A 12,452-nucleotide genomic window follows, 5' to 3' on the forward strand; every position below is an offset into this window, starting at 1 on the left:
TGCCCAAAATGGAGAAAGGTGGGCACCTGGCTCTGGGCTGGCAGATGCGTGCTGAGACCCCAACTGTCCTCATGTGTCTTCACCACAGTTTGCAGCACGTGTCCGAGCCTGTCCGTGGACATGGGACAGCTATTCTGCGGAAATGCCCTCCAGGACACACAGGTGTGTCCGTCCTGAGCAAGCTCACCGACTGGCTCAGGCACGTGTGGCTTTCATGCTGCTCGCCTGTCGATGCGCCATCTGGATCCCAGCTGCAGCCCTTTACAGTCCGTCATGGGGTTTTTACAGTTTTCTACTTGCAGACACACCACGAAGGCCTCTCTAGAAACAAGGGAGCTGCTGCAGGGGCTCCAGACCTGGCTCTGGGACCCAAGCGAGCTGTCCACGCCTGGCACCACTGTGACCATCTCCTGGCTGTCCGGGCCCCTGATGACAATCCTGCCGCCCCGCTTGGCCCACGACTCGAGAATGTCGATGACCCAAGCCTTCTGGAAGTGCAGACCCACCGCTCTCATCCAGGAGCTGCCACTGGTGGGAGCCCATTCTGTGTCAAGGGCTCTGAACACATTATTAAGAAAACCAAAACCCAGAGAGTGAAAGAACGGTGCCCCAGCCACATGGCCGAGAAGAGGGCCGCTGGGACCAGCCCTGGGGTCTGGCTGGCCGCGTGTGGGAGGGCTACCACAGCAGTGCAGGTGGGCAGCTGGGCTCGGGACCTTGGTTCAGACTGAGGTTGAATTTGGTAAAGGTGAACACACACCCACCACCATGCTGCTGTGTGCGGTGCTAGTTCAAGGTCAGGGAGAAAGTCAGGGGAACAAAGGACACTACACTGAGCGGCTGGGAGGTGGGACCTCACCACGGAGCACCCCGCTCTGGGACGCTGGTGAAGGAGGGTCCCCCACCTCAATGAGGCCACGAGGGCCTACTGGCTGAATCTTCGTAAGACCACCCACCCTGGACCCCGCACAAAGCAGCCTCCTGACAAAGATGGGTCTACCAGGAGCCTGGGAGGCAGCTCAGCCAAGAGCACAGCTTGACCATGGATGGACCTGGGCACTCCTTCCACATGGCATTGGCACTCCAGTAAGTGCATCGGCACAATCCAGAATGTGACCGTGTGCCATGTAGTTGCAAGAACCCATAAGTTCTAAAGGAATCAGAGTCCCTGATGCTGATGATCTGCAGGACCGTGTTTGTTAACAAAAAGGTGTTTTGCACACTCCTGCTTTTCGTTTAACTTTGTTTTAGCAGATGAAAGTCAGATGGTGCTTGCCACGCCACGGCCGCTAAACCCAGAGCTGCAGCCTTAGGATGCCAGCCGGAGGGGTCCCATCCCTGGCCTGCAGGCTGGGGGCATCCTGCAGGCTCGTCCAGACCCTCTCTTTAGGGGCTTGAGAAACTGTGGCAGGCAACACCTCTGCTTCAGAGCGGTGGCATGGGAGAGCTAAAACTCAACACTGTCAGGGCAGGACACAGGCCAGCTCAGCACCTCCATCCCCTGGAAAGCCAACAGGACCCTCTCGACCTGTTTCCCTAGTCAGTTACAATAGCACAACCGAACGGGGCCCAGGTTTCCCCATTAAGTGCTTCCAGCACTTTCACACAAGCCTGAGGAGTGGCAAGCCAGAGTCCCGCAGCAGGCGGGGCAGTTCTCAGAGGCCCTCTGTACGCATGGCTGAAGATACAAATAATACATGCGAAAACCCAAGTACTAATTACGCTGCCGACAAGTGAAAAGCCAGACGCAGACCCCGCCCCGCCCGGCAGTCCCTAGAGCGCAGCACATGCGGCACGCGGGGCCCGTCACAGGGCCTGCCAGAGACCTTCCTATCTGGAAGAGGTCCCACACCTCTGGGCAGGAACAAAAAGTGTTCTGCCTCATGAACCATCAGACCTCTGGGCAGGTGCAGGGACAGAGGGCAGAGGGGCCAAACCAAATGGCCCAGGCTCCATCTAGCAGAACCTTCCTGCACGATCCGCCACCCCTTCACGCCTGCCTGCTCAGTGCTTTCCCCCACCTCCTAGGGGGGCTGGAGTTGTGACTCTGGAGACCGAAGGTAATGGCCAGCTGTTTCTGGTCGTGGAGGCACTGGGCGACCTTAAGCTACAGATTTCACCCAGCCAGGCTGAGGGACGAGTAGTTAGGACCAAAGCCGTGCTCCCCCTGCTCCTGCCAGGCAGCACGGTGGAGCCTGGGCTCTTCATGACCACCCAAGGCTCAGTGATTCACCGAGAGGCTCACGGGGCTCAGCACGGAATCTTGCCACCACGAGTCATTCCAGCTGAAAGAGACTGGGCAGGAGCAGCCAAAGGAGAGGCAGGAGGGAAGAGTCCAGAGGAAACCGGACACGAGTCTGCGAGAGCATGTGGCTCCTCTTCCAGGGCTCGCACACAACATGCTTCGTTCCCCCAGCAAGTGTGCGACACTGTCTGCAGGGACGCCCACGGACTTGGCGACCAGGGTTTTTACTGCCAGAGTGCTGTCTGCCTAGCACACGGCAGAATTCCAGGCTCCCAGAAGGGAAGCAGGAGCTCGGCATAAACCACTATGTTCGCGTGAAGAGTTGAAGCACCGTGAGCCATTCTTATCAAGGAAAGGTAGGGACTCTCCAGAAAGCCAAGTTCCTGGACACCAGCCGAGGCCAGCGCTACAAGGGCAGGAGTCCCACGCCGGCTACTCGAACTCTCTCCTGCACCAGGGCAAACCCAGTGTCATCAGCGCACAGTTCCACCCCTTCCTAAAGTCAGGCTTCGCTGCCTCCCTGCCTGGGTGTGTCCTTCCCAGCGCCCGGGAACCGAGCAAGCACTTCGTCTGCTTTGCTCCCTTCCTCCTGTGTGCACCTGTACCTCTTCAAGCCCTGCGAAAATCTGCGCCCCACGACAGCAGGGGCTGTCCCTGACGCACTCCCCACTGTGCCCTGTGCTCAGAGCACGATGGGTTCTCAGTGTCTGCACAACGAGGTCGTAAATACTCGCCTGTCACCACAGATGGGAACTACTTCACTCCGTTTTCGAGACAGGATTTACTTGAGGTCTCAGGGCGGGCCGGGAGCAGAGGCCCAGCCAGAACACGCAGCCTTCCACTGGGGCCGGGGACGCGTTCCAGGGCCTGCTCCCTCACTGAGTCTGCACCCAAACACCCTGTGTCCACAGAACATAAGACAACCACAGGATAACGACCATAAAATGAAACAATCCTGTCTTCCTGACAGCTCAAAGGTCACCACGTGGACCTGACAGGTCAGTGCAAGAGAAGCCTTGTAGGCCCCTCAGCCCCTAAGACGGCAGAACGACCTTGACCTCCTCAATAGATAAGGAAACAAAGAGGCTCAGAGAGTTCACTTACTGACCCAAAGTCAGCGAGCGAGTAGGGCGGAAGACAGAATGAAGTCCAGGCCCTTTCGGGGCCCGGCTCCTCCCGACTGTGCAGCTGGCTGGACGGCGGTGGGCCTGAGACTGCTCCTAGGCCGTCTCCACCTCCTGTCCGAGTTGGTCCTCCCGCCACTGCCTACCTGCTGCCCCTGCTTCTGCTGCTCCCTTCTCTTCAGAAAAGCTCCCACTGCTTTCTGCAATTCCTACCAGGACAGACATGCTGAAATCCCCCAGGCCTGATGCTGATGTCCGATGAAAGTGGGGGGTGGGGGTGAGGGGTGGGAGGGGGGATCTGAGGTGCCCAGAAACAAGGTCTGGGAAGGCAGCCGGGAACATGGGAGTTTCCAGGACTCCCAAAACCACAGCAACGAACTTTCTTCACACATGAATAAGGATGCCCTGCCCTTCCAGAGTCAGTGTTGCCCAAATGTCAAATGATAGAGGGCCAGAGAACAGGAGGAAGAGGCAGAAATAACCACGATTCCAGCATGGCCCCAGAGAGAGGAGACAAGGCAGGGAGCTGGGGTCAAGGCCATCCACCAGGCAGCCTGGCCTCTCCCAGGGGCTCATGGATTTCTGGACTGCCACAGGGACGCCAGCCTTGTTTCATTCTGTAAACTTCTTCCAGACAAGAAGGGTTGATTAGAAAAGCTAATTAAATCTTTTGAAGATTATCTCAGACCCGAAGCAAGGGAAGAACACAGAACGCCTTCCCGCCCTGCTCCACCACCCCCCCAGACTCTGGCCTTCATTAAGCTTTGATTTCAATCAATTGCACACCCACTAAAATTAACTTATAAGGCCTATAAATTGCAACCGCATGTTTGAAGGTATTATCTGCTGCAAGCCAAGAGCCGAGGATTGCAGAGCACGGGGCAAGATGTCTGGCACAGATGGGAGTAATCATCTCTGGACGAAAGCAGTGCCAGCCCCTTCAGTCAGAACATCTGGTCTCAGCAGAATCCAGGCTGACAGAGGCAACAGTGAGACCCAACGTGAAAGCCAGAGCTGGGAAGCTTTCCCTGGGAACCCAAAAAAGTCAAAGTACTGATCCTGGGGTTCATGGCAGCCAACCGGTGGTTCACAGTGCAAGTGCGAGGTCTCCGGCAGCAGCAAGCGCCCACCCTGTGTTGAAGACTCCACTGCCGAGTCTCCCAAGAACGACGCGCAGACCAACTTGTGGGGTTTTGTGACTGATGAGCTACCCTCGCTTGGGCCTAAAAAAGCAGTCAACTTTGCCAAGAAAGAATGTGAAGCGATCCCATGAGCCAGCCGCCCAAGAGCCTGCCCCTTCTGCTACCTTCCCCGCTCCCTAGATGCCAGGCGTGTTCCGATGACATTCCCTGGACTGAGCTGGGCCCACGCTGAGAGGCAGAAAACTACACTGGGGCTTAATAGAGAAGAATCGAGCAGGCTGGATGCTGGTGACCAGGATGGGAGGGCTCGGGGAAGGGCAGCGAGGAGTCAGTATGGCCCGAGAGCAGACCCCACCTGACCGGCCCGCAGAACAGGCTTGACATCCCTAAGCATGTGCAGCAGATGGACTACTTGAGCCGAAAACCAGGACGGCTTGGGTGGTGCAACCTACAGATGTTGGACAGTTACTCCCCAGGGAAAGCTGCCACCACAGGCCCTTTCTGCCACTGACGACGGCAAAAAACACCACCAATAAACATGGTAGGGACTCAGGGAAGAACACAGTGAAGGGAGCTGTGGAGAGTCAGGCAAGCAGAGACTTTACTGGCTTCCAAGGGGCCCCGACTCGCCTCCTGCCCACACCCCGAAGGGAGGCACATTTCTTCCACAATGGGTAAAGGGGTGTGCAGGCAGGGGAGGGGGTGCGACGCCCCCACGGGAGTTAGAAGTGGAGGGCGTCCAGGTCCACCCATCCCTGGCTCCAGCTCCCTCCCTGTGAGCATTCTGACCAGCTCCTGGGGAGACAGCGAGCTCTCCCTCCCTCTCTCTGGAAAAGCCTGGGCAGCTCTAGGTGCCCGGCCTGGATCACATTTCAGTTCTAGTCTCTGGCAGTCATCCTCCCAAGGAGAACATCAGCAGCAGGAACAAGATTAACGGGGCCACAAGTAGAAGGAGAAAGGTCAGGATGATACAATCTCCCTACGAGGCCAGTCTTAGGGCATAAACCAGTGCGGTGGCAGCAAGAACACTTTAGGCATTTTTTTTTGGGGGGGGGGGTGTTCGTGTATGTCCAGTCTCCACACCTTCAGAGAATGAAGCAGGCAATCTCTGAGCCAAATTCAGTGCCCTTCCCAGCACAGCGAGGGCCCTTCCCAGCAGCAGTCCACACAACCAGAAGCTCTCCGAAGCATTCACCACAGGAGGATTCGAGCCCGAAGGCTGGAGCCTGGCAGCTTCAGTCACCCGAGAGGGTCGGTGGTCGAGAAGTCGAGCACAGGGTAGGCCCAGTCCTAACTCTGTGACCCATCGGGATTGAAGGAATCTGAAACATCTGGGGTCATCCGGACTCAAAGACCCAGTTAGCACAGGGGATACGTCTGCTCTTGCCATTCCTCAACCCCCATGGGGCGCAGGCCAAGCTCCGGTTTGGAACCGCGCGCTGGAGGGGGCGGGCTTGCTCATCCCATCTTCCGGGACACAGTGGTGCGCCTGTTCCACGCTCATGGTGGCGGCACTCCCTCTTCTTCCCGAGCCTCCTGGCATCTCCCAACAGGCCTGGGACATGGCCACCTTGCCGGCTCCTCCTGCCGCAGCTCAGAATGCCTCCCCGCTCAGAGCAACCTTTGCCAGTGACAGGAGAGGCGGAAGGAGAGCTCCGTGGCTTCATTCCCTGGGGGTGACGATGAATGAACCTTCCCACAGGAAGGAACGGAATGTGTCTTTGCTGCTGTTCTTTTTGAATATTTTATTTTTAAGTAATCCCGCACCCAACGTGGGGCTCAAACTCACAACCCGGAGATCCAGAGTCCTGCACTCTACCCACTGAGCCAGCCAGGCGCCCCTAGAACGCGTCTTTCTAATGGGAAGGGGTAGAGAGAAAGGACAGAGGGAAGGTGTGGCCTACTGCCCCTTCATCCTAGGGAACAAGCCGGTCCCTAGAACACCAGGTAACCACTGGCCTATGTTCAGTTCAAGGCAGAGACACGGCCTCTTAGCCCCTGGCTGACTTCCCTCTTCCCTTCCCCAAAACCACAGGAAAAAGAAGAGCTCACATTCTGGGCCCCATACCATGGTCACCAACGTGGCCACCAACAACTCAGGGCACTCTGAGAATGGCAACTTCTGGAGGTGAGCAATGCACCAAGACAGTTTTTTTAAAAAAAGGAAAAATACAAGATTTATTTTCATAATTTTTAGCCTGAAATAGGTCTCATTTTAACTCATCATGTGTGGTCCGGCTGGGAAAATGCCCCCACACGTGGTCTCAGGAGAGAACGTCCTCATCACTCTGATAACAGTGGGTGGTTTGAAACAGGACTCTGGATCCCCAGTGATGGCTCTAACCACCACCCCTGTGGTGGCTGGCAGCTGCCTGTCACTTGGGGAGACACGGACCACCCCACACCCCAACACCCAGAGGTCCTGAACACTCTACCCCCTGACCAGCAGCAGCACACTGATGCTGGAGACAGTAGGGTGTCCTCTGGGCCATGTTCCACGCCTGCAGATGGCCACAGCACCGCTGGCTCTGGGCCTGTCCACTTTGATCTCCTACTTGGGTGTCAGCAGTGGTCCCGTCAGCCCCTCCCATGCCCCCAGTAGGTCACCTGCCCCTGGAGAGGTGAGCACAGGTTCACAGACATCTGCCACCTTCCAGATGGACATCTGCCCAGGAAGGGAAGTCTTCCCAGGAGGTGCCATAAGGAGATACACCTGGAGTGGGGCGGGGGTGGAGGGTGGGGTCCCAAGCCTCAGTAGCCCCGAGCAGTGTGACCGCCCTGAGGAGAGGTGAACACCGTGGCCAGTCAAGGCCTCACAGAAGAGACAAGCCTAACAATGAGCACGCATCACTACACATGCAAACCAACAAGGCAAGAAGGAGAAAGAAAGTAAGACGTCAAAGACGAGAGCTGGGCTCTTCCCCAGGGCTGGCCCAAAGGCCAGTACAAAGGCCACACGTCCGAATCGCTTCATTCAGGAAGTCATAACTCAAACCCTAGTGTGTAAAAGAAACCATTCTCGCTTTGACTCCCGCGGAATCCAAGAGGAGCCTGCAGAAGCAGCCTTGACAGACTGCTCTTTCCTGGCCGCTGGCATGGCCAGCCCCCTCCCGGCATCTGACCTCACTCAGCTCCAAGGTCACGTCCTGGAGAACCGTCCCGGCCGCTCCTCTTACAGCAGCGAGTCACTCCTCATCCTGCCACCTGCTGTGACACCTGTTCACACATGGTGTCTTCCCACAGTAGACACCCCAGAAGGTGGGGACATGGTTTGCCACGTTTAAGGATGCACCCCCAGTACCTGGTGGGCACCTTCAGTGCAGGTCAAGTAAATGAAGATTCTGGACTTTGGAGCTGGATGAGGATGGCCTTCCATCCCAGGCTCACCACTCACCAGCTGTGTGAGCCCGGGCAAGGTACTGTGGCTCTGTGACTCTATCCCCTCCTCTGGGACAGGGACGATCCTGGCACACGGGCTGTCCTGGAGACATGGGATAAGCAGAGCCGCAGAGCTATGAACACAGAGCCAACTGTGGACACATGGGGCTGGGAGTGCTTGATCATCGCTGCCCTCTTGTTGCCAATTGTACCACTACAGCGCGAGCCGGACCCCACCCGGAAGCTCCTGTGTGAGAGCCGGACTGGCTTCCTGCCCAATGGCCGGGGAAAGCGACAGTAAAACCCACCACGAGCCAACGAAGGCACAGCGATTGTCCATGTCAGCCTCCCCGCACGAGCAACTGGGCTCCGACAGCGTCCTTCCGGACATGACGGCACGTTCAACACAACGACTTGCTTTAACCATGAAGACTGGTAACCTGCGGGAACTTGAGGCAAACACTAACCCGATCCTAGCTCTTCGCCTCTGCGTCCTACTGCGAGTCCTTTAGTGACCCGAGCCCACGGTCTCCTCATCTATAAGGGGCAACCCTCGTCCCCAAGGATCCTCCAGGGATGAGACGTAAGGGCCAGACCTGCTGGCATGTGCCGGTTGCTCGAGCTCCAGCGGAACCACATGGGGGTGCAGCCGGGGCCCGCAGACACGTGGGGGCCCGCCTGACCATGCCTCCTCCAGGCCGGGCCCTGGTATTCCCTCTGTCTGCTTCGGCGTCATGTGTTTTTGGCCTGTGTGTCAGGCTGAGAAGCATCACTTCTTCTCATGAAGGGTGTTCCCCCGAATCTGCCATGAGAGGGAGAGCCAGCCAACTGCCGCACACGGAGCCCACGGTCCCCACGCCACAGGACTAGCTCCGGGACAATGGTCCCAGCAGCTCAGACGCTCCGCTCCTCCCACTTCCACTTTCCTGCCGAGATCCTAGGTCCGGGCGGGCGAATGACAGCCGCAGACCAAATCTCACCCACCTTAAGGGTTGGGAGAGGGCTTTTACATCTGTAGTTTTGGGGCTGTGTGGGGTTACATTTGTAGACGGTGACACACATAAAACAAGACAAAAAGAGTGAATGACAGGGACTTCTAAGATCCACGAGGCCCAAACTTTTAGCTCGCCGTCTGGCCCTTCACAGGAACGTCTGTGGGCCCTTCCCCGAGATGACAGAGTTTGTGTGGTGGTGGTACCGGGTCTTTTACAGTCGCACTCTACTCTCAAGGCAAAACTTACTTTACCACGAGATTCTACTGGTTCAGGGGCTAACCTTCGCCAGAGCCCTTCTTGCAAGGAGGGTGAATAAGTGGCCACTCTTTTTGGTGGGACGGGGTGCAGCAGGACCAGACGAAAGCAGAGAAGAGAGGTGGGGATCTAAGCAGATCCAGCACAAATGCTTTCCAAGACAGGGCGAAGGCCCCCAAAACTTCAGGAGTCAGGGACAAAGTGGCTTGGAGAGGGCAAGGGCCCTGACGTGGGCCGGGGTCTCCAGGCCGCAGGTACGACTGGTCGGGGTGTGCAGGATGGTAACAACACGGGGCCTCCGGAGACAGACAGGCCTGACGGACTCCCGGCTCTGCTGCTCGCGTCAGACAAATGCCTCAATCTCTCTGAGCCTTCATCTGTCCATCTGTGCAAGGGGGCTACCAGCTATGGTGTTTGTGAGGCTCTGGGACGACGCACACAAGGCACGCAGCACTGGGGGCACCTGCTGGTATCCGATGCACCAGGCCAGGCCCGCACAGGCAGGCCTGCACACGCCAGCACCGGCACCGCCGAGGCCCCTGCCAGTGACCCGGGCGCCATCTATGTCCAGCATTCTCCCTCACAGCTCAGTTCTAATTCACTGGGTAAGCCACGTCACGGGTTCGAGGAAGGCTGCTGCGCCTGCACACGCTTTCCTTTGTGATGCACTAACCAGAACCACGGGCGCGGGAAGGGAGGAAGTCACTCACAGGTCTCGGTACTGGTCGAAGGCATTGTTGGCTTCCACCTCCAGCTTCCTCAGCCGAGCGGAAGGCATGGCCCCGTCTTCCAAAGGAGGGTCGTACTTGTTACTCCACGGTGACCTGGAGGGGAGGAAGGAGAAGGAAATAACACCGGTCACTGCAGGGGACACGGCCTGTGAGCTGTGAGCCGAGCCCCGGCTGTCCGACATTTCAGAGGCAAAGCCACTACCCACAGCAAAGAGGTTTCCAGGGCCTGCAATAAACAACGGCTTCCTTGAGGTTTGCCCAGCCAGGGCTGGGGGCAGACAAAACTGGGCAGGGACCTTGAGTGCCGCCGCTCACCAGCTGTGGACTTCCGGCAAGTGTCTTGACTTCTTTGAGCCTGCCTCCCCGAGCGTGTTCAATAAGGCTACCAGGCTACCATTTGCTACCCACAGGGCCGCTGTCAGGAGCAAAAGAGAAAACGTCCTGGGTGCCCAGACCAGAGCTGGGCGTGTGCTGTCAACAATGGGACAGACAGCTTCCCTGATACCCGTCGCCTCCCTGACCTGTAGGCAGTGCTAGACGAATGCGGACTCCGGAGACCTCCCTGCGCAGGTAAGGACTAAGAGAGCGGCCGGTCGTAGAGGCAGGCAGGTCCTGCTGAGGACACATGAGAAAGCCTAACGGGTCCTATTCTCCACGGGAATGGGAGAGCCTGCCCATCTGAAACCATGGACGAATAAATACACAGCCTGCTAAAAACTCAATCCATTGGGTGTCCGAGTCTTGGTTTTGGCTCAGGTCATGATCTCAGGGTTGCGAGATCAAGCCCGGTCTCGGGTTCTGCACTCAGTAGAGTGTCTGCTCAACACTCTCTCTCTCCCTCTGCTCCTCCTCCCACTTGTGTGCCTGTGCACACACTCTCTATCAATAAACAAATGAAATCTTTTAAAAAGAAAGAAAAAAGAAAGACTGCCAAGTAATGAGAACCAGCCTCTCATTTTCCAGCCCCAAAACTTGCTGCATTAAAAAAAATATATTTTGCCACATCAGGAAAGCATTTAGTGACAGAGGGTACTGGAAAGGCGGTTCTAGGGGAAGTACCTACTTGTTAATTCCAGCAGGTGGAGTTCAGAGAAAGAACGAGAAGGAAAAGCTGAGAGGAATGGAGGGCGGTGGGAAAGCCATGAGCCATGGACAAAGTCCTTCCACTCCTCGGCATTAGGCCTTTCCCATCCCTCTGACAAGCAACCTCGACCTCATGGAAGGCTCAAACAATACCTTTCAATTTGGAATTGATGCTATGGAAAAAGGGGACCACCACCCTCAGAACCCCGTTTTAAAGAATTCCACGCACAACCATCATTCTTCTCCCAAGTATGGAACCAGAGCAAGCTGGGTGGCCGCTCTCCAGGGCTGCCTCCACACAGAGGTCCCAGCTCTCTCGGCTGCTGGGAAAGAGTCACTGTGCCTGCTTCCCAAAAGGGGCTCCACACAGCAGCAGCCCCGGCTACTGTGAGGCACAAGGAGCCTCTGGAAACCCTCTTTCCCAGCCGCCACTCCACCCCGCCATTCTCCTCACTTGGTACAGAGACTTGACAAGAACGAGGTACGATGCCCTTTCTGCCCCATGACCAGCGGCCAGTTCTGATCACCCGGCACTGGGCACATGGCATGGGGAAGGGAGGTCGGGTAAGCCAGGGTCCATCCGGCTTAGGGGGCAGGTGTGAAGCCGACACTGGGCACCCTCACATCCGCACCGAGGGGCCTCTCGCTTCCAGAGCAGGCCTGACGTGTCTCTTCTTGTTAGAACCCATCTTCCAGCAACCCCCTAAACTGTGCTGCCTTGGAGAACTTTCCTCCAGGACAGAAATGTTCTATATCAGCCGGTCCAAAATGGCAGTCACGAGCTTCAGAAGGCCACTGAATAACTGGGATGTGTCTAGCGCAGCCAAGGAGCTATATTTTTAACTCTACTGTATCCGAATGGATGCAGACAACCGATCCTGGAGCGGAGTTTCTCAGAGGGCCAGTCTTTCCTGTCCTGATGGCCAGTGCTCGCTCCGCACAACAGAGCCTGGCGCTTCACAACGCGCTCATTAGAGAAAGCTGTTAAAAGCAGGAAGATGCCCTCGCACCGTCCCCCCCACCCCCCCCAGAAGCCCCGCCAGCCCCAACTCTCGCATATGAACATGGAATGTGACAGCCGCGGCAGCCCACCCGCTCCCTAGGCTGTGAGGGTGCGTGGGGAAGGCGCCTGTGCTGTCCTCCCCCTCCGCCCCCCCAGTGCCAACCGGAGAGCTCCTGGGCAGTGAGCAGCGGTGATGGGCCAAAGCCTCACAGCGCAGGTGGGAACGGGGACCCAAGGGGACTGTGCCAAGGGTCCTCCGAACCAGCAGAGAAGGAGCCTGATTTTTCTGAGGGACACCGAAGCACTTAACAACAACAACAAACCCGAGACAAATCAGCGGCAGGGTGCGGTCCCCCACACTACGGATTCGTACACTAGGCTTGGGACCTGCACTTGCCAGAGGCCTCCCTCCCCCATGTGCCCCGTTCAGGACTTCTCGCCACACCCCCAGGTCTGACCTTCGTTCCCCCGGCTACACAGCCTTCGCCTTCCTGAG

At 57.3% G+C, this 12,452-nt stretch overlaps 1 protein-coding gene across 3 annotated transcripts in view; it reads right to left on the reverse strand.

Annotated features, from left to right (window-relative positions):
- Positions 1–12,452, reverse strand: part of CAPZB (capping actin protein of muscle Z-line subunit beta) — a 127,264-nt gene that overhangs the window by 23,944 nt on the left and 90,868 nt on the right. For all 3 annotated transcript variants that reach the window (XM_059137893.1, XM_059137891.1, XM_059137892.1), the window contains exon 4: positions 9,850–9,963. In XM_059137893.1, coding sequence (XP_058993876.1) covers positions 9,850–9,963 — 114 coding nt within the window. The remainder of the gene's footprint in view (positions 1–9,849; positions 9,964–12,452) is intronic.

The sequence above is a fragment of the Mustela lutreola genome, chromosome 10, assembly GCF_030435805.1.
Source record: "Mustela lutreola isolate mMusLut2 chromosome 10, mMusLut2.pri, whole genome shotgun sequence".
Classification (NCBI taxonomy): domain Eukaryota; kingdom Metazoa; phylum Chordata; class Mammalia; order Carnivora; family Mustelidae; genus Mustela; species Mustela lutreola.